This window comes from Grampus griseus (assembly GCF_964374135.1).
Source record: "Grampus griseus genome assembly, chromosome: 8".
NCBI classification, from domain to species: Eukaryota; Metazoa; Chordata; class Mammalia; order Artiodactyla; family Delphinidae; genus Grampus; species Grampus griseus.
In genome coordinates, this window is record NC_139002.1 from 26,706,279 (window position 1) to 26,729,967 (window position 23,689).

At 35.3% G+C, this 23,689-nt stretch overlaps 1 protein-coding gene across 1 annotated transcript in view; it reads right to left on the reverse strand.

Moving 5' to 3' along the window:
* The window catches only part of CWF19L2 (CWF19 like cell cycle control factor 2), a 193,664-nt gene that overhangs the window by 117,924 nt on the left and 52,051 nt on the right, over positions 1 to 23,689 (reverse strand). The window contains exons 7-8 of the mRNA XM_082660925.1: positions 9,605 to 9,714; positions 2,723 to 3,381 (exon numbers count right to left, since the gene is read on the reverse strand). Of these exons, the coding sequence (XP_082517051.1) occupies positions 2,723 to 3,381; positions 9,605 to 9,714 (769 nt within the window). The remainder of the gene's footprint in view (positions 1 to 2,722; positions 3,382 to 9,604; positions 9,715 to 23,689) is intronic.

The following is a 23,689-nucleotide window of genomic DNA, read 5'->3' on the forward strand; positions in this document are numbered from 1 at the left end:
AAAAGAAACCACAGTAAGGCACTTCATAATCAAATTGCTCAAAACTAGTGATAAAGAGAACATTTCAGAGCAGCCATAGGAGGAAAAAAAAGACAGTTATGCACATAGAAACAAAGGAAAGTATGACAGCAGATTGCTCATCAGAAAAAATGTAAGCAAGAAAAGAGTAGCAATATCTTTAAAGTACTTTAAAATGCCAACCTAGAATTCTATATCAAGTGAAAATATCTTTAAAAGAAAAGTGAAATGAAGAGTTTTTCAGACATACAAAGCTGAAAGAATATTAAAGAAAAGCCTTCAGGCAGAAAAAAAATTATACCAGAGTGAAACATGGATAAACCCAAAGGAAGGAAGAGCAACAGAAATGATGACTACAAGGGTAAATATTTAATACTTAAATATTTAAAAGGTCACAGACCCAAGAAATGGCCAAGTGCTACGTACAGTTGCCAAATAAAACACATGACACGCAGTTAAATTTGAATTTCAGGTAAAAAAAATATATATTTTTTTAGTTTAAGTATGTCCAAACATTTTTATTTGCTAAATCTGGCAACCCCAGTTACATAGCACTGTGCAAGTCACAATCTCAGTTGCCTCAGTCTCTGCATCTGGAAAATGCCCAGGTCAGTCTATAATTTCTCATAGTTATAAAATCAGTTCTATGATTTTTTCCTAGTTCTAAAATTCATTGGTTCTAAAGCTCCCTAAAATTCTGGCATTTTATAAAGAATTCAACATATACCCAGGATAATGTTCAGACAAATTAACAGCTTCTAACAATCCTTCACTGAATCTTTCCACTCCCTGAAAACAGGCATTCTTCAAGGTCCCACACTTGGTTTCTCACTTTATACCACTCTACATGCTCAGAAATTCTTTTTTGTTTACATATATGTGGAATATTCCTAGACTGTCCTTTCCCTCTCCAGCCAATCATGGAATTCATGGAAAGCCTCAAAACATCTGTAACATCAAAATTAACACAGCTAACAAAGAATACTGTCTTCAGACCAAAACATAAAGCTTTCAATGAGTTCCTGTATTACAGTATATCTATCAGAAGCTTACAACATATAAACATGAAGCAATTATAGAACCAGAAGGAATATTAACAATGTAAGATTGCTTACATATTCTGCTTAGCTGCAGTCACAGAAGTAAAAACCTACAGATCACCCAAATGTTAAGCCAACCCTAATGATATCAGGAAATAAGAGCCTCATCCCACTAGCAACTGGTGACTGGAAACAGTCTACCTTCCAGACTACCTGGAGTGAAGCCTGGACAATTATATATGTATACAGCCTTAGACATTCTCTAATCCCTACCATGTTTATCCGGTCAATACAACTGGATTTCTCCTTTCGCTTCCTGGGAACAAAGCCCTGACGTGAACCAGAGCCCATGTGACTGGGCCTCCCATCATTCAGTCCAGATTTTGCCAGCTTCCCTGCCTCCCTCCTACTGAAAGCTACACACTGTGCTCTATAATCCACAGCTTCAGATGGAGTCACTAACAAAAGTGATTTACCAGACTCATGACCCCAAACCACAATGCTTATACCTACTACTGCCACCAATGAATTCTATTATTTCCTAAAACCTCTTCCTTCAGTGTCCCATTCATTTGGTGGTATTTTAAAACATATTTTAATGATCATTCAAGTATAAGTTAGTTATTATCCTTTGGATACTCATTTTCTATTTATGGCTATTTCAAATAGTGCCAGCCCTATGGCTAAAGCAAGTTTTCCTAGGTTTGATCCCATTCAACCTGGGTTTCCTGATCGACTGACTCAGCCCTATATATAAGTGCTACAGGTACAAGAATAATAAAACCAATAAGTGCTGCCTATTTTCCTAATCATTATGGGTACAACCACTATCCTGTCTATATTTTGCTTTCAGAACTCTAACATTAGGGGACTTCCCTGATGGTCCAGTGGGTAAGACTCTGTGCTCCCACTGCAGGGGATCTGGGTTCGATCCCTGGTCAGGGAACTAGATCCTGCATGCATGCCTCAACTAAGGAGTCCTTATGCCGCAACTAAAGATCCCACATGTCACAACTAAGACCCAGCACAGCCTAAATAAATAATTTTTTTTAAAGATATGTGTATTAAAAAAAAACCTCTAACATTAGCTTTAAAACCTGACAACTATCAAAGTGGATTTCTTTCTCTGCAAAACCACCACCAAAATTCATGCTTCCCTCTGCAGGATATTTCACATATCTTTTCCACTTTATATTTGGGCTATGGCAGCATATTTTCCTTCAGTCTCCCAGACCTCCAGTAGGCATGCAATATTTACAATTATGATTATACTTTAAAATGCAGCAATTTCCTTTGGAAGTAATATGGCAGTACTAACAAAATCTACCAAAATATTTCTTGTGGCATATCCATTTAAAAGAATTACTAAACTCATTTAGTTTTTTAGATTGCAAAAAAGCAATAAATTTTGAGGGACTATATAGCTACTGAATTCATCTTCCAGCTCTTTTTGTTAAATATACTGTGAAATGAAATACAATTCACAAAACGGAACTACTGAATTGTTAAAAGTACATATCCTATCTCTTCCATTGAATTTAAGAAATAGAAAATCATAACTCATATCTAATTAGTAACTGATGCTCTAAAAATACAGTTCAGTTCCCTGAATCCTCTGGACCTTAATATTCATTTATCAGTTTAAAAAATAAATGAAAAAATACCCAGCAAGCGAAGACTTTGTATCCTGTAGGTGTTCTTTTTTCAGAGAGTCCTCTCTCAAGCTTTCACCCTGTGATTTTTCTCTCACGTCTTCTGAAACTTGTCCACGGTCAACACTGTGACTGGTTTCTAATGGTTTTCGATTTGAATGTTTCCTGTCTCCTTCTCTCTCATCAGATCGACTCCACCATGATAAACTTTCCTCACTGTTCTCTGTGGATTTTTGAAAACCACAATGTACAGAATCCTGAGAGACCAGTGCTGAAGATGAACTAGATGGTTCAAAATTTCTGTCCTTGCTATGAAATGACAGTTCTGCATCAGAGGGTCTTAAGAATTTAGGTCTCAAATTTATATGAGAAGAAAACTCTTGATTTTGTTTTGGACTCAATTCTCTTCTACATGCTTCTAAAGACCCAGATCTACTATCTTTTTCATCACCACTAAACTTATCTTTATTGATATTCTTTGCAATATCTGTTGTATTATATCTATCTCTTGAACTTTTATTATATTTTACCAAGTCTGATTTTCTACTTTCCTGACTACTTTGTGCTCTCTCTGAGTATGCTGGTTTCCTCCACCGTTCTCGTCTGCAGTCTTCTTTCATAAACGCAGTTTTCTCAGCTTCTTTTAATTTCAACTGGAAGATTTCCATTGACTAGAAAGGAGGAAAAATTAAACAAGATATTTAAAATTAAAAATGGCTCAATGACTTGTACCCCACATGCCACTGTGTCACGATACACTGTCATGTAGCACAACGAAAGAAGAACTCAACAAAGGGTAATAAAAGACCCATACAGTCATCCTACCTGACATGGCCTGAAATATGTCCCCCCCAAATTTATATGTTGAACCCCTAATCCCTAGTACCTCAGAATATGACCACATTTGTAGACAGGATCTTTAAAGCAGTGATTAAGTTAAAATGAGGTCATTGGGTTAGGCCCTAATCCAGTATGACTGATGTCCTTGTAAGAAGAAGAAATTTGGACACACAAAGAGACATGAGGAATGTGCACACACAGAGAAAAGTTCATGTGAGGACAGAGCAAGAAGGCAGTCATTTATGAATCAAGAAGAGAAGCCTCAGATGAAACCAAACCCTCTAACATCTTGATCTTGGACTTCCATTCTCCTGAGCTGTAAGAAAAATTTCTGTTGTTTAAGCCACCCAGCCTGTGGAGCTGTGTTTTGGCAGCCCTAGCAAGGAAACACACTACCATAAAATGAATACTTAAAAAAATATGAATAACCAATGAAAAATTACCAAATAATGAAAAAATCCTGGGAGCTCAAAAGGAGCCCTTTGACCAAATGACCAGCACTAAAACAAAATGTAATTCAGAAAACAATAAAAACATAATTAAAAAATAATAATAATTCCTACGGGGCTTCCCTGATGGCGCAGTGGTTGAGAGTCCGCCTGTCGATGCAGGGGACACGGGTTCGTGCCCCGGTCCAGGAAGATCCCACATGCCGCGGAGTGGCTGGGCCCATGAGCCATGGCCGCTGAGCATGCGCGTCCGGAGTCTATGCTCCGCAACGGGAGAGGCCACAACAGTGAGAGGCCCGTGTACCGCAAATAATAATAATAATAATAATTCCTACAGTCAGTGACAGTCAAGATGTTACTAAAATACTAAAACAAAATAGATTCTCATAAAAAAGAGCAGTTCAAGAATAATAAAGACATAATTAAACTATGTTCAAAACTATGCATGTAGTGAGTAGAAGAATAGAAAGTGTTGAATCCAAATTTGTGAATTCAACACTAGCCTGGGAATTTGCTATACTTAGGAAAAAATGGTAAATTGATTTAAGTTACAGGGAGAAGACACATGAACAATTAATTCTACAGAATCTAATATGCATATGCTAGTACTTTCAGAAAGAAAAAAGCAAAGATAATAGGAGCATTAACAAAAAAAAGAGAGAAAATTTCCTCAGCTAACTTTCTAGATCCAAAGGGCTCACCCAACAGCCTTAGGAGAGGAGAGAAAGTGAAGCATACAAAGACTCATACATAAAAAATCCTAATTCCTGAGTCTCAAAATTCATTCAGAAAAAAAATTCTTCACAAAGATTGGATCAGGGGAGAAGGGAGTGTGAGCATGTAAACAAACGTGAGTTAGGTAAATAACACATTGCCTACAAAGGAAAGAAAGTCAGACTGCTATCAACTATTTGCTTACAATACTAAATGCTAGAAGATAATGGAATAAAGATCAAATTTTGATAAAAAATTGTAAGGCAATAGTAATTCTATATACAGAATTCAATTCAGTCAAATTATCCTTCCTTGACATGGACAAAAGAAAGTCATTTTCCAAAATGAAAGGAATCAAAAAGTAAATCACTTACTAATTCTGGGGGGAAAATTACTCAGGATCATTAAGCCAAACCATAAATGAATTAGGGCAAAGATCTCTGAAAAAAGGAATGCATGCTATAAACCAAATAGCAATAGTCTAAATAATTGTTCTTGTAGTTGTGAAGAATATAACTGTCAAGAATCACATGCATATTTTTTAAATTTATAGTAAACTGTAATTAAAATTTCAAATTATTTCAATAAAATATGTGAGTTGAGATGGAAAGTTGTCATCTTAGTCTAGGCAGAGATAATCCATTATATTTCATTTTTTCAAATTATTTAAAAAATTCAGGTTTAACATGTTTCTTAAATTTAATGACAACATCAACAGAGTGAAACTGATGGCAGTGGGGGGGAATATTTTCATAATTTAAGCATTGCCTCATAGGCAACTTCTTTTTTTCTTGGTGATACATAAATTAATGATGTATCTACAATTAGTGGCTTCTTAGATTAAATAAAATATGGTAATAATAAAAACCAAAACAGCAGTTACCACAATTTATCCAATGCTTATTTTACTACATCTTTTGTATCATTTAAGTGGGCTCTACAAACAATGCCTAGGTTCAAATTTACTCATGAGCTACGTAATCTTGGTTATTTAAACTCTGTCTGCTTCAGTTTCCTCATTTACCAAACAAGAAAATAGTACAATTATGGGTATTAAATAAGTTTAATTATACATGAAGTATTTTAACAGTACCTGGCAGATAAAAAGCATTCAAATTATTATTAATGTTCACAACAATTCTATGATATTGATACTAATAGCTGTGTTTTTAAAATGAAAAATAAAAATGAAGCTAAGGTCACATAGCAAGAGTAACAAACACTGTATTGAAATTCAGGACTATTTGACTACAAAGCCAATGTTTTTAACTACTATGTCAAAATGCCTCACTCTGTGATTCTTAACTGTTCTAGAGCATTAAGAAATTACATAAGGGACTTCCCTGGTGGTCCAGTGGTTAAGACTTCACCTTCCAATGCAAGGGGTGAGGGTTCAATCCCTGGTTGGGGAGCTAGGATCCCACATGCCTCACGGCCAAAAAACCAAAACATAAAACAGAAGTAATACTGTAACAAATTCAATAAAGACTTTAAAAATGGTCCACATCAAAAAAAAAATCTAAAAAACGAAGGTTTAAAAAAAAAGAACTTATATAAAAGTTCACAATTCAAAACATAAACTCATAATAACCCCTAAAAAAACATAAGAAGGAAACTAAAGGCCATGTTATGTATAAATAAAGATATAAATTCAAAATAAAATATTAACAAATTTAATGTAGTGGTATATTAAAGGAAATGCCATAATCAAATAGGATTCAAAGAATGCAAGAATGGTCCAATGTTAGGAAATGTATTCAGGCAATTCATCTCATTAACAAGAGAAAAAAAAAATCACAGTTATATCAAAGGATACCAAAAAAGTTATTTCATAAAATTTAGATACCCATTCCTAATTTAAAAGCAAAAGCAAATTAACAAAAAAACACTTTTGAATAAACTTTGAATGCAAAGATACTTTCTAAAGATGACAATCTTCATCTTAAATGCGAGAAGTTATCACTTAAACACAGAAAGAAAAGTGTTATTAATCAAAGTTCTGAAATTCTACTTCAAGAATACAAGAAAGTTGAAATATTGTAATACCGAGTAGCAAAAGCAAAAGTAATCACCATTTGCATATAACTATATTCCCATATAACCCAATTAAAAAAAAAACCCTATAGATTTAATGACAAGAGTTAAAAAAAAATGGGCAGACTAGCACCAGGCAAGTCAGAAAACATAAGAGAACAAAGATTCAGCATACAATTGAAAAAAATAAAAATATCTTAGGATACATGCATTAACAACTGAATGGAGAAATGTACTGAAGAGCATAAATAGAAATCTGAATTGACTGTGGTGACCTAAATGGGAAAGAAATCCGAAAAAGAGGGGATATATGTATAGGTATAGCTGATACACTTTGCTGTACAGTAGAATCTAATGCAACACTGTAAAACAACCCTACTCCAATAAAAATTTTAAAAAATTTTGAATTGAGAAATAATCAGTATTTTAGGATGAGATTACTCAACATTACAAAGGTATTAATTGTCTTTGATTTATCTATACATTTAATTAAATTTAAATCAAAATTCCAAAATGAGTTGTAAATTTATAATGTATTTTGGAAAACTGTTTCTTTTGAGCTTGAACTTGACAAAATTGATTCTAAATTTAACAACAAAAAAAAGCACACATAAGAATGTAAAGTTACTTTTTAGTGACTAATAAAAGGAGACTTACCCTGTCACATAGTAGGTGTTCACTAATTATCTGCTATCTGCATGAGTTACTGAAAACTACAGTAATTAAAATAGTATGATACTAATTCCAGGAAACAACAAAAAAATCAATAAAATAGATTTGAGAGTAAAGAAATAGACTGATTTTATAAAAAATGATGTAATATATAATAAATGTATCATTTCTAATTAGTGGGAAAAAATAATTCATTCAATATATTATAAATGACTATCTAAAGACTTCAGGAAAGTTAAATGCTTACTTTAAACTATACACAAATATGTATTTCAAAAATATTAAAGCTATCCATAAAAATAAAACTGAACAAGTTCTCAAAGGACATATAGGTGTGCATTTTTATGATCTTGGGGGTGGAGAAGGCCTGTCAATGAATTATACCAATAACATTAAGTCATAAAAGAAAAATCTGATAGGTTTTGTTCGTAAAAATATTTAAAATATATTCATAGCAAATATAAACAAAGTAAAAAATGAACATGAAACTAACAGGAAGAAATTTGAACAGACTTATTAAAAGGTCTTAAATTAATATCCCAAAATGGGTAAATACCATCAATAATCAATCAAATGGCCAAAAAAATATGAAAAAATATCCCACTTTGCTAGTAAACAAATGTATAAAAATAAAAGCAAAGAAAAAGTCTGCTTACCAATCACAGTAGCACAGAGTATAAAGAATGATAGTACTACTATTGAAAACCATGTAACAAAAGTCATTTTACTGACAGTATAATTTCTTCAATATTTCTGTACAGAAATTTTGCAATACATATCTCACTTTAAGTGTCTATATCCTCTAAATTGACAATTTCCCTTTTAGCAATTCATGTAAGAAAATAACCAGGTAAGTATGAAAAATGCATTGGAAAAGATGATCAGCACAGTGTTGTTTAACAGCGGAGAAAATAAAAATATATAAATGTCCCTCCACTGACAATTAAATAAATAATGGTAAAATCATATAAATATATATATGTAAATATTAAGAGGTCATTAAAATATATACATTTACTGGCAACCAACTATGTCTGTTTGTGTAAGTGAAAGAATCAGGATGTATTCTATGAGCCTACTGTTTTTTTTTGGGGTTTTTTTTGTTTTTTTTTTGTTTTTTTTTGCGGTACGCGGGCCTCTCACTGTTGTGGCCTCTCCTGTTGCGGAGCACAGGCTCCGGACGCGCAGGCCCAGCGGCCATGGCTCACAAGCCCAGCCGCTCCGCGGCATGTGGGATCCTCCCAGACCGGGACACGAACCCGTGTCCCCTGCATTGGCAGGTGGACTCTCAACCACTGCGCCACCAGGGAAGCCCGAGCCTACTTTTATAAAACTGTTTATTTTAAAAGTATATAATAACCAGAAAAAAATCTAAAAAAAAATCAAAATATTAACAAAGATTCTCTTAAAACAAAGGACAATTTTTCTCTCTCTGTTTGCCTACTCCTTCCTAAGCCTTCTTTCTTCTGAAATTAAAAAAGAAAAACAGGATATCAATAGCTACTGAAACAGAAAGATTATTCACCCATGGTAAATGGGGGAGCTGGTTCTAAAACATACTGCTGCATGATTCCATTGTTTTGTACATACACATACACACACACACACACACACACACTTGGTAATCATGTCATGATGTATGTAAGTGAAATCATTATGCTGCATATCTTAAGCTTATATAGCGCTGTTATGTCAAGTATATGTCAAGTATGTCAAGTATATTTCATAAAACTGGAAGAAAAAATAAATATCACTTTTTAAAAGCACACTCTCTAAACAACAACAAAAAAACTGTTACAATCTGAAACTCCGGAATACAACAAAAACTCTGAAATAAAATAAAATCTCTGATATATACAAAATTTTTAACAGTGGTTATGTCCAGAGGTATACTATGGAGGCTTTCCTATATTATTTAAATTTCCTCACAAGAAGAAAACGTTGCTTTTACATTAAACACATGCATACTTAAATTTTACATACTTAAGTTTTATATTCATTGAGTTTTATATTCAAATATGCTACATAGGTTTACATAAAAATGAAAAGGAAAAAATGGCTATAGCAATATACACATTTGAAATTTAGTATCAAGTCAATTCAAAAGTGTTTCCTGGCACAAAACACTGACAAAGTTAATTTCTCATATAACTCTGAAAATAATATGTATCTCCTTAATACTTACCCCATATCTTTCAGCTACAATGTCTTCTAAATTTCTATTTTGTTTCTCAGCTTGTTCCTTCATTCTTTGGTAAGACTTCCTTAGCCAGCTTAAACCACCATCTTCTACTACTGAAATTAAATTCCAATATTAAATGTCAGTTATACTTTTCACATGGTTATGACAGAATACTTATTGCTACTACAATGATTTCTAACTATAAAATTACATATTATTCCTTGAATATATAAAAATCATAAATACATTTAAAATTCAACATATACTTGAGTGCCTATATATGCAAGGTGCAGTTCTACAATTATGAGAAAGGAAAAAATAAAACTACCCTCAAAAACACTGCCATCTAAGAGAATGAGGATAAAAAGACATAAATAATTATAACAAAGATAATATTTGATAAATATTATAAACAGCTAAAAAGTTATATAAAAATGAAAAAAAAGGAACGATTGCCTCTAAATGTGAGGTCAGGGAAAATTTCACAAACCAGGCTGAAAAAATGAGTTGGATTTCTATAATAAAAGATAAGAGTAGGAAGGGCATTCCTAGAAATAAATAAGGAATAAAGGTACACACATGGGGTAGAAAAGCTGTTTCAGATACAACACAAAGAACAAATAAGGAGCTGAGAGCAGTCAAGAGGGTGGAATAGGAGGACCTGGGGTTCACTTCTCCCCACAAGTACATCGAGAATATATCTACAAGTGGAACAATTTGCATAGAGCACCTGCTGAACACTAGCACAGGATCCTGGACACCTAAAAGGACAAGAGAAGATCCCTGTGTAACCAGGTAGGATGAAGGACAGAAAGGGAAGAAAAGGAAAAGAGGAAACGGGATGGAATCCACACTCCTGGGGAGGAGCTGAAGGAGAGGAGAGATTACCAAACCCAGGGAGGCCCCCTTACCAGTGGCAAAATATGCTGAAAGGGGTGGATTCAGGGGCTATTGTAAGAAAGGACAGTGGCTGATCTGTGGCAGTCAGAAGAAAACAAGACCTCCATGGACAGTCTGTACCACAGCCCTGCACACCTCAGCCTGAGATGGGTGTCTGCCAACGTAGGCAGGGGCTGGGTGCTGACGCGAGATGTTAGGAGAGCAGACCCAGGGAGAGGACTGCTGTTGGCTGTGTGGATACGGCCTGAAGGGACGGGAGTGAGGAGCTCTGCAGCTGGGAATGCTCCTGGAAGAAGTAGGACTGCCTTAGAAGCAAGGCGCCATTGTTGAGTGGCACACAAGGGGCGGGGCCCCCATCGCAGCCTCTCTCCCCACATGCCAGCCCTGGCCTCCATGGCCACTGGGAGGGATTCCCAACAGAGTGCCCACGCCCCAGTCATTGCAATCTTGTCCCCCTCACACCTGAGCAAGTGCACATGCCCCAGTCATAGGCACCTTATTCCCTCCTGCCTGAGCAAGCATGCATGCCCCAATCGATCACCACCTGTGGCCAATCCCACCTAAGTGAGTAAGAGTCTCCCACTCAGTTGCTGCCTTTGCCCCCACTCGCCTGGGTGGAGAGCAGATGCTTGAGGTTAGCCCACACACCGAGATGGGACCGAAACCAAAACTGAGCCCCCATGGCTGTACGACTAAGGAAGAGGAATTAAAATCTCTCCGTGCAGCTGCACAAGCCACAGATTTAACCCCCATGATCAGCCTGGTATATCCAACACCTGCAGAACAACTGAAGAGATGAGTGCTTCCAGAACTGAGATGGGTCTAGCTTTGGCAGCTGTGGACTTTGGGAACATGTGCACATGGGAGTTGGGGCAGGTCAGAATCTGTGTTGCAACCACACTGCCCACAGCAGGTCCAGAAACTTACCTGAAAGGTCTTTGAGGGCCTCCTGGGGAGGTGGAGGTTGGAAATGGCTCACCATGGGGGCAAAGACACTGATAGCAGAGCCCCCAGGGATTATTTTGTTGTTTTGTTTTGCTGTTTTAATTAATTCATTTAAAATTTTAAACGTATTTTTTATTGGTCTATTGGGTTTTTTTGTTTGTTTTGTCATTTTTGTTTCTTTTTGTCTTCTTTTTTTTCTTTTCTGTTTTGGAGCTTTTTTTCTCTTTTTCTGTTTGTTTCACTTTGTTTTCTTGTCATTTTTGTGTGTTTATTTTTTGTAGTCTTTGCTTTTTGTGTTGTTTTTCTTTTGTTTTTGTTAGTTATGTTTCTATTGTTTGTTTTCATTTTGAGGTATTTTTGTTTGGTTGGTGGTTGTCTACTTTATTATTTGTGGGGTTTTTTGGGATCTTTTTGGTTTTGTTTGCTTCTTTTTAGTTTTCTGTTTCTCTTGGTTTTTGTCTCTTTTCTGGGTTTTTTTGTTGTTTTTTGTTTGTTTGTTTTTGGCCACACCACGTGGCTTGCAAGTTCTTCCTTGGTTCCCCAGCCAGGGGTTGAAACTGAGCCCTGTGGTGGAAGCATGAAGTCCTGGCCACTGGACCTCCAGAGAATTCCTGGCCCCAGAGAATATTAATCAGTGTGAGCTCTTTCAGAGGTTCTCATCTCAGCAGCAAGACCTGGCTCCCCACAACAGCCTGCAAGCTTCAGTGCTGGATGTCTCAGGCCAAACTACCAGCAAGACAGGAACACAACCCCAACCATCAGCAGACAGGCTGCCAAAAGTCATCCTATGCTCGAGACACCCAAAATACAGCTCTTGCCACAGCCCTGCCCACCCAGCTCCAACCACCAGAGCACAGGCATCAGTCCCTCCAACCAGGAAGCCTACACAAGCCCCTGGACCAACATCACTCACAAGGGGGCAGACACCAGAAGCAAGAGGAACTACGACCCTGCAGCCTGCGGAAAGGTGACAATGAACATAGTAAGTTACACAAAATGAAAGAACAGAGGAATATGCTGCAGACAAAGGTGCAAGATAGAAACATACAAGATCAAATAAATGAAAAGGAACTAGGCGATCTACCCAAAAATAATTCAGAGTAATGATAGTAAAGATGATGCAAGATATCAGAAACAGAATAGAGGCACGGATCGAAAATATACAAGAAATGATTAACAAAAAACTAGAGGAACCTAAGAACAAACAGTGATGAACAATAATGAAATGAAACTACCCTAGAAGGAATCAGTAGCAGAATAATTGAAGTAGAAGAACAGGTAAGTGAGCTGTAAGACAGAATGGGGGAAATCACTGCAGTGTAACAGAATAAAACAAGAAATCAGGACAGTCTCAGAGACCTCTGGGACAACATTAAGGGAACCAATATTCGAATTATAGGGGTCCCAGAAAAAGAAGAGAAAGAGAAAGAGTCAGAAAATATTTGAAGGGATTGTAGTTGAAAAGTTCCCTAACATGGGAAAGGAAATAGTTGCCCAAGTCTAGGAAACACAGAGAGTCCCATACAGGATAAACCCAAGGAGAAACATGTTGAGACACATATGAATCAAACTAACAAAAATTAAATACAAAGAAAAAATATTAAAAGGGAAAAGCAACAAATAACATACAAGGGAATCCGCATAAGGTTATCAGCTGATATCTCAGCAGAAACTCTGCAAGCCAGAACGGAGTGGCAGGATAAATTTAAAGTAATAAAAGGGAAAAACCTACAACCAAGATTAATCTACCCAGCAAGGCTCCCATTCAGAATCAGCTGAGAAATCAAAAGCATTACAGACAAACAAAAGCTAAGAGGAAATTCAGCACCACCAAAATAGCTTTACAACAAATGCTAAATGAACTTCTCTAGGCAAGAAACACAGAGAAGAAAAAGACTTACAAAAACAAACTGAAAACAATTAAGAAAATAACAATAGCAACATACATATCAATAATTACCTTAAATGCAAATACATCAAATCCTCCAGCCAAAGGTACAGACTGGCTGAATGGATACAAAAACAAGACATGTATATATACTGTCTACAAGAGACCCACTTCAGCTCTAGGGACACATACAGACTGAAAGTGAGGGAATGGAAAAAATATATTCCATGCAAATGGAAATGAAGAGAAGGAGAGAGTAGCAATTCTCATCTCACACAAAATAAACTTTAAAATACAGACTGTTACAAGAGACAAGGAAGAACACTGGATAACGATCAAAGAATCAGTCCATGAAGAAGACATAACAATTGTAAATATATGCACCCTATATAGGAGCACCTCAACATAAGGCAAATGCTAACAGCCATAAAAGGGGAAATTGACAGTAACACAATAATAGTGGAGGATATCAAGATCCCGCTGAAACCAATGGATACATCATCCAGACAGAAAGTTAAGGAAAACACAAGCCTTAAATGACACATTAGACCAGACACACTTAATTGATATTTATAGGACATTATATCCAAAAGCAGCAGAAAACATTTTCTTCTCAAGTGGACATGGAACATTCTTCACAATAGGTCACATCTTGGGTCACAAATCAAGCCTTGAAAATTTTAAGAAAACTGAAATCATATCAAGCGTCTTTTCTGACCACAACGCTATGAGATTAGAAATCAATTACAGGAAAAAAAAAACTGTAAAAAACACAAACACATGGAAGCTAAACAATATGTTATTAAATAATCAATGGATCACTGAAGAAATCAAAGAGGAAATCAAAAAATACCTAGAGACAAAGGACACCAAATACACGACACTGCAAAATGTATGGGACACAGCAAAAGCAGTTCTAAAAGGGAAGTTTATAGCAATACAAGCTTACCTCGAAAAACAAGAAAAATCTCAAGTAAACAACCTATCCTTACATCTAAAGCAACTACAGAAAGCAACTACAAACAAAACCCAAAGTTAGTAGAAGGACAGAAATCATAAAGATCAGAGAAGAATAAATGAAATAGACACAAAGAAAACAATAGTAAAGATCAATAAAACTAAAAGCTGGTTCTTTGAGAAGATAAACAAAATTGATAAACCTTCAGCCAGGCTCATCAAGAAAAAAAGGGAGAGGATTCAAATCAATAAAATTATAAATAAAAAAAACAGAAGTTACAATGGACACCACAGAAATAGAAAGGATCATAAGAAATTAGTACAGGCAACTCTACATCAATAAAATGGACAACGCAGAAGAAATGGACAAATTTGTAGAAAGACAGATGCTTACAAGACTGAACCATGAAGAAATAGAAAATATGAACAAACCAATCACAAACACTGAAATTGAAACTGTGATTACAAATCTTCCAACAAAAGTCCAGGACCAGATGGTTTCACAGGCAAATTCTATCCAACATTTAGAGAAGAGATAACACCTACCATTCTGAAACTCTTCCCAAAAATTGCAGAGAAAGGAGCACTCCCAAACTCATTCTATGAGGCTACCATCACCCTGATACCAAAACCAGACAAAGATACCACAAAAAAAGAAAATTTATAGGTCAATATCACTAATGAACATAGACACAAAAATCCTCAACAAAATACTAGCAAATTGAATCCAACAGCACATTAAAAGGATAATACACTCTGATCAAGTGGGATTTATCCTAGGGTTGCAAGGATTCTTCAATATACACAAATCAAACAACGTGATACACCACATTAACAAACTAAAGAATAAAATCCATATGATCAACTCAATAGATGCAGAAAAAACTATAACAAAGTTCAACACCCATTTATGACAAAAAAAAAAAAAAAACTCCAGAAAGTGGGCTTAGAGGGAACTTACCTCAACATAAAAGAGACCATATACAACAAAAGCTACAGCTAACAATTAATCAATGGTGAAAAGCTGAAAGCATTTCCTCTAAGATCAGGAACAAAGCAAGGATGACCACTCCTGCTAATACAACTCAACATAGTTTTGGAAGTCCTAGACACAGCAATCAGAGAAGAAAAATAAATAAAAGGACTCCAAATTGGAAAAGAAGAAGTAAAACTGTCACTGTTTGCAGATGACATGACACTATGCATAGAAAATCCTAAAGATGCTATGAGAAAACTACTAGCACTCATAAATGAATCTGGTACAGTTGCTGTATACAAAATTAATACATAGAAATCTCTTGCATTCTTACACACTAACAACAAAAAATCAGAAAGAGAACTTAAGGAAACAACCCCATTTACCACTGCATCAAACTGAATAAAATACCTAGGAACACACCTACCTAAGGAAACAAAAGACTGCTACGCATACAACTATAAAATACTGATGAAGAAAGTAAAAGATGACACAAACAGATGGAGAGATATGTTCTTGGACCGGAAGAATCAACACTGTGAAAATGACTATACTACTCAAAGCAATCTACACATTCAATGCAATCACTATCAAACTACCACTGGCATTTTTCACAGAAATAGAACAAAAAATTTCACAATTTGCATGGAAACAAAAGACCCTGCATAGCCAAAGCAATCTTGAGAAAGAAAAACGGATTTGGTGGAATCAGGCTTCTGGACTTCAGACTATACTAGAAAGCTACAGTAATCAAGACAGTATGGTACTGGCACAAAAACAGAAATATAGATCAATGGAACAGGAGAGAAAGCCAGAGATAAACCCACGCAAATATGGTCACCTTATTTTTGATAAAGGAGGCAAGAGTATACAATGCAGAAAAACCAGCCTCTTCAATAAGTGGTGTTGGGAACACTGGACAGCTACATGTAAAAGAATGAAATTAGATCATCCCTAACACCATACACAAAAATAAACTACTCAAAATGGATTAAAGACCTAAATGTAAGGCCAGACATTATAAAACTCTTAGACAAAAACATAGGCAGAACACTCTGTGACATAAATCACAGCAAGATCCTTTTTGACTCCCCTCCTAGAGAAATGGAAATTTTAAAAAACTAAACAAATGGGACCTAATGAAACTTAAAACTTTTTGTACAGCAAAGGAAACCATAAACAAGATGAAAAGACAACCCTCAGAATGGGGGAAAATATTTTCAAATGAAGCAACTGACAAAGGATTAATCTCCAAAATTTACAAGCAGCTCATGCAGCTCAATATCAAAAAAACAAACAACCCAATCCAAAAATGGGCAGAAGACCTAAATAGACATTTCTCCAAAGAAGGACAGATTACCAACAAACACATTAAAGGATGCTCAACATTACTAATAATTAGAGAAATGCAGATCAAAACTACAATTAGGTATCACCTCAAACCAGTCAAGAATGGCCATCAGCAAAAAATCTACAAACAATAAATGCTGGAGAGGGTGTGGAGAAAAGGGACCCTCTTGCACTGTTGGTGGGAATGTAAATCGATACAGCCACTATGGAGAACAGTAGGAGGTTCCTTAAAAACTTAAAATAGAACTACCATACGACCCAGCAATCCCACTACTGGGCATATACCCTGAGAAAACCATAATTCAAAAAGAGACGCGTACCACAATGTTCACTGCAGCTCTATTTACAATAGCCAGGACATGGAAGCAACCTAAATGTCCATCAACAGATGAATGGACAAAGAAGATGTGGCACATATATACAATGGAATATTACTCAGCCATAAAAAGAAACGAAATTGAGCTATTTGTAGTGAAGTGGATGAACCTAGAGTCTGTCATACAGAGTGAAGTTAAGTCAGAAAAAGAAAAACAAATACCGTATGCTAACACATATATATGGAATCTAAAAACAAATGGTTCTGAAGAACCTAGGGCCAGGACAGGAATAAAGATGCAGACATAGAGAATGGACTTGAGGACACAGGGAGGCAGAAGGGTAAGCTGCAATGAAGTATAAGCAGCTTCTAGAGGGGTGGGATAGGGAGGTTGGGAGGGAGACGCAAGAGTGATGAGATGTGGGGATATATGTATATGTATAGCTGAATCACTTTGTTATAAAGCAGAAACTAACACACCATTGTAAAGCAATTATACTCAACGGAGCTGGAGGAATCAGGCTCCCTGACTTCAGACTATACTACAAACCTACGGTCATCAAGACACTATGGTACAGTACGGTACTGGTACAAAAACAGAAATATACATCAATGGAACAGCATAGAAAGCCCAGAGATAAACCCACACACCTCAGTCACCTTATCTTTGACAAAGGAGGCAAGAATATACAATGGAGAAAAGACAGTCTCTTCAATAAGTGGTGCTGGGAAAACTGGCCAGCTACATGCTAAAGAATGAAATTAGAGCACATTAGAAATTTCTAATTTCTAATGAAATTAGAAATTAGAGCACACCATACACAATAATAAACTCAAAATGGATTAAAAACTTAAATGTAAGGCCAGATACTATAAAACTGTTAGAGGAAAACATAGGGAGAACACTCTGTGACATAAACTACAGCAAGATCTTTTTCCATCCACCTCCTAGAATAATGAAAATAAAAACAAAAATAAACAAATGGGACCTAATTTATTAATTAAACTTCAAAGCTTTTGCACAGCAAAGGAAACCATAAAGAAGACGAAAAGACAACCCTCAGAATGGAAGAAAATATTTGCAAATGAAGCAACTGACAAGGGATTAATCTCCAAAGTTTACCTGCAGCTCAATATCAAAAAAGCAAACCAATCAAAAAGTGGGCAGAAGATCTAAATAGACATTTCTCCAAAGAAGACATACAGATGGCCAAAAAGCACATGATAAGATGCTCAACATCACTAATTATTAGAGAAATGCAAATCAAAACTACAATAAGGTATCACCTCACGCAAGTCAGAATGGCCATCATCAATAAGGTCTACAAACAATAAGTGCTGGAGAGGGTGTGGAGAAAAGGGAATCCTCCTACACTGTTGGTGGGAATGCAAACTGGTACAGCCACTATGGAGAACAGTATGGAGGTTCCTCAAAAAAGTAAAAATAGAGCTACCATATAATCCAGCAGTCTCACTCCTGGGCATATATACGGAGAAAACCAGAATTCAAAAGGATGCATGCACCCCGATGATCACTGCAGCACTATTTACAATAGCCAGGACATGGAAGCACCTTAAATGTGCATCAACAAAGGAATGCATAAAGAAGATGTGGTGCATATATATACAACTAAATATTACACACCCATAAAAAAGAACAAAATAATGCCATTTGCAGCAACATGGATGGACCTCGAGATTCTCATACTTAGTGACTTAAGTCAGACAAAGAAAGACAAATATCATATGATATCATTTACATGTCAAATCTAAGAAAAGGCTACAAATGAACTTATCTACAAAACCAAAATAGAGATACAGAGGTAGAAAATAAACTTATGGTTACCTGTGGGTGAGGGTGGGGGAGGGATAAATTGGAAGATTGGGATTGACACATACACACTACTATATATAAAATAGGTAACTAATAAGGACCTCCTCTACTCAATACTGTGTAATAGCCTCTATGGGAAAACAATCTTAAAAAGAGCAGATATATGTATTTGTGTAACAGATTCACTGTGCTGTACACCTGAAACTAACACAACATTGTAAATCAATTATACCCCAATAAAATTTTTTTCAAAATAAATAAATGAAATAAAATATATTAATAGTTTTAAAAAAGAACAAATAAGGAAATTACAGATAATACAGAACTATCTGTATTATCATAGATAATAATGCAGATATTAACGCAGAACTATAACAATGAAACAAATTATTCTAGCTGTGATTACCAACTATGGAAATCTGAATGCCTCCAACAAACTTTATTAGGCTGCTTATATTTCCTTCTATATACATCACACTTTTCATTTGCATATAGGAAATCTAATAAATAAATCAAAACTGTTCCTGATTTTCCTTGTTCAAAAACAGAACTAGTTTAGATCACCCCAGCTCTATAACCCACAAAATACAGAGACCCCAAAAGACATGTATAAGAATCTTCATAGCAAGAAACCTGTAGTAATCCCAGCCTAGAATCAACCCAAATGTCCATCTTCAGTAAAATGAATATACATACATTATAGATTATGATATATATATTCCTAAAATAGACTACTACATAGCAATGAGAATAAATGACTATATACCCAACAACACAAGTGAATCTGAAAATGGGCACAAAAGTAGCAGGAAACAAAAGAGGGCATAGTATATGATTCCAGGCAAAGCAGAATTTTGGTTCCAGAACCCTCTGGCAAGAGCACAGTGACTCGAAGAGCCACAAAGCGAATCTTTGGGATGATAATAATGTTCTGTTTCTTAAACTGTACACTGATTGCACAGATGTTTTCACTTTGTAAAAATACAGTTGACCCTTGAACAGCAACATGTTTGAAGTATGTGGGTTTACTTACACTTGGATTTTTTTCAATAGCAAATACTACAATATACACAACCTGCAGTTGGCTGGATTCATGGTTGGTTGAATCCACAAATACAGAGGGCCAACTAAAAGTCATATGCAGATTTTCAACTGCACAGAGGGTAGGTGCCCCTAACCCCCATGTTGTTCAACGGTCAACTGTAATCAGTCTGTATACTAAAGATTTGTGTACTTTTCTATATACGTGTTGAACGTAAATAAAAAGTTTACTTTAAAAAAAACAGATTTTTCAATTCTGAAATTAATTCTGTCCCTCACACAAATCTCAAAAGTTTATCTTCACTAAGCTATCTCTTCTAAGATAACGGGTCTTACTTTACATGCCTAAAATATTGTGTACTTCAAATCCAGGTCTCTAGTTAACTCAATGATTCACTTTTCATTTAAGTTTATTTTGGTCTTGCTCTTTTTTTTAATGTATACATTCTATGAGTTCAAAATTAACAATGCAGCTACTCAAGGAAGTTAGTCTAAATCTGCAATTTACACTGTGATAAGAGACAACCACTGTAAATAACACCCATGTTAATGTTCTAGCTATATAATTAAAATTTTTATTCCAAGGAGTTATCTACTGACAAACTGATGGACACAGTGAAAATTTTAATTCATGCTCATGGAGTTCTCATAGAAATGGGACCTAAGAAGGGACCAAAGAAGCCAGTTTTTATACTTTTTAGACAGAGAAACACTAAATTTATAAGAAATTTATAGGACAAAAATAACTTAGGCTTTGGGTGCTTAATTAGTGAAGAATCTAAACTGAGTTTGGGCTTGGGGTAATAAATTAAAGAAGTAACAAGGTCTGTTTGTATAGGCTTTTTGACCTCAAATTCCCTATCTCTGTTGATAAGAATTTCCTTCTACCTTCATTTTTCATATGCAATTTATTCCCTACTTTCAGGAAGACAGAGAGGAGGTTCAAAGTGTCCCTCTTGCATCAGCTCTTTCTTAAGTAACTTTAATTCAAAATAATCAATAGGCCATTGAGGCACACTTTGGGGCAACGTACCCTGGGCCCCAACAATAGCAATAATAAAATATTTATAACAAGAGAATTCACCAAATTGAATATTTAAAAAGCAAACAAAAAATACCAACTACAGAACCATCTATCAAGAAATTCAATCCAACAAATATTTTGTGAACACTTACTATGAATATGAAAATCTATTAAACACAGAAGGAAATCAAAACATAATAAGGGGGGGCTTCCCTGGTGGCGCAGTGGTTGAGAGTCCGCCTGCCAGTGCAGGGGACACGGGTTCGTGCCCCAGTCTGGGAAGATCTCACATGCCGCGGAGCGGCTGGGCCTGTGAGCCATGGCCGCTGAGCCTGCACGTCCGGAGCCTGTGCTCCGCAACGGGAGAGGCCACAACAGTGAAAGGCCCGCGTACCGCAAAAAAAAAAAATAATAATAATAATAAGGGGGTAAAACATTGGTGAATGGGGTATCTACTCACTAAAAAGTAACTTTTTAAAAAAACAAAAAAAATCATGAATAAGGCATGGTCCCTGTCCTATCTGAGATAAAGATATATCAAATAATTACAGTAAATTCATTGGTATGGAGCACTTAATATATACCTGTACGTGAAGTCTGTTGTTTATAAGTCAAAAATTCAGAGACTGAGTATATGCTTCCATAATTAAAAGTTATATTATAGACAAAATACAACCAAGTGAATCTGGGCTACATCCTCATTTTTCTCAGAAGACAGGATAATATAAAAGTAGCAATAAACTGAATATCAGGAGACCTAGATTTTAGTCTTGCTGTTTTTATTAAATAGTTGTAAGACCTCAAGCAAGTCATTAACTCCTTTAAATTTTGCTTCTTTGTGTGCAAAATAAGGCAGTTGATTTAAATCAACTTTGAAACAACTTCTCAAAAGATTCTGTAAGAGAAAGCCAAAAAATAAAGAGGGAAAATAATCTACATGGATGAACAAAAATACAGAGTTTTTAAGCAAGAATATCTACTAACTACATGGTAACAGAGTCTTCTAATGAAAACCTAGAGTAACTAACCCTAGACTAAAATCAGAAGACCTGGGTTCTAGTACTACTCATATGACTATAGGCAAATAACGACCAATTTCAGCCTTAGTTTCCTGAACATTAGGTATTAGCTTCCTATACAATTGGGACATCTACTTTGCTACCCTCACATGGCTGCTATTGAAAATAAACTGATACAAAAACGTGTTATTTTGTAAACTTAAAAATTGTACAAATATTCCCATTACTAAAATATGATTTAAGATAATTTTGTATGGACAGTGAAAATTTATTTATTTTTCTACTTAATTTTCTCTAAGGAAAAAAATATCAAGAGTAACAAATTAGTTATTGTGTATATGGCACCTCAATCATTACCAAAAAACCTGTTGATAAAATCTTCCCAAAACATTTCATCATAAGGACAAATATTTGACAACATCATTATTAAGTATTTACTATATTCCAGATTCTGTGATAAATCCTCATAATAACCATATAAGACAGGTAATACCATTATTCCCTACTACAATGTTTAAACTGGGCTCAGAGAAGTCAGGAAACATTCCCCAAATCACAGAACTAATGAGTGGAAACGCCAAAATTCTAATCCCAAGAAGTCAAACTCCAAAGTCTAAGTCCTTAAATATAAACACTATAGCACCTCTACATACCTCTTAATACTACTTTTATAACACTTTTACGTGCCTCACAGTTTCAACTCTACCACTAGTCTAAAGAGAATGACTACACTATCTGCATATGCAGAAAAACCTACAAATCATTTTTTAAAGCTTAATTTCAACTCTGGGATCTGAACCTCTGACAGACATTCAGAGTTTTCTGTCATTCTTTCTCCTTCTAATTAAATATGAGAAAGGGAAATGGTGAAAGCATTATATGAAAGGGAAGGGAGAAAGGCTCTCTAATACCTTTATGTAAGGTCATTTTTCTCCTAGTGTCTTTGATTCTACTGGTTCAGCAAGCTGAAAGATACTACCTAAGGTAGAACTTTGGGTCTTCTCCAATCAGTGAAGTTAAGAACCTGCTGACTACATATACTCAGACAGGATTTGCCAATTCTAAGTCTTCCCCATAGATGAACTTACTGACTGTCCTCTGACAACAAGGATGGTAAAAGCTTGGATCAGCCCTACATAATAATGGTTCACTGAGAAAACTTATGATTCCCAAACTCTTAAATTTCTAAACATCAGTATTTCAAAGAGAATCTTATATGACTACAGTTATTATTATATAGCCCAGCAGAGACATTTCCTTATTGCCCAAGTTGAAAGGCAATAAAGAAAAGGTTATTAATTACTAATAACTTCAGTAAAACTAATAAATATAAATTAAAAAGGAACCTATAACGTGGCTCCAGGGACATCTCTCATAAAACACAAAAGAATATAACAAATGGTCAAAATAAAAATAAACTATGTATAAAAAGCAGGAAAATATTCTGCTGAGAAATGACTAAGATGAAAAGATAATTTATAATACTACTATGTGTATACTGGGTTAATTGTAATTAATCAAACTTTTCATTGAGTTGTCAATGTAACACTTAATTGGCATATAAGTATTTTTTTAAATTATGGTGAAAGGTATGAATACATGACACAAGTATTTTGTCTTCATCTGCTGGAAAGTAAGAGCACTATCCTAACATCAATAAAATCTGTAAATGCTGGCAAAGTAAGAATTTCTGAAGATATAAAATCACATCTTTAATATTTATACATCATTTTCATGAAACTTCAGAGCTTTAATACTTTTTACATTTTGTTATAGAATGTAACAAACCAAAGGATTACATCCTTACAGAACCATACTTTTCATTAATCCATTCAAAA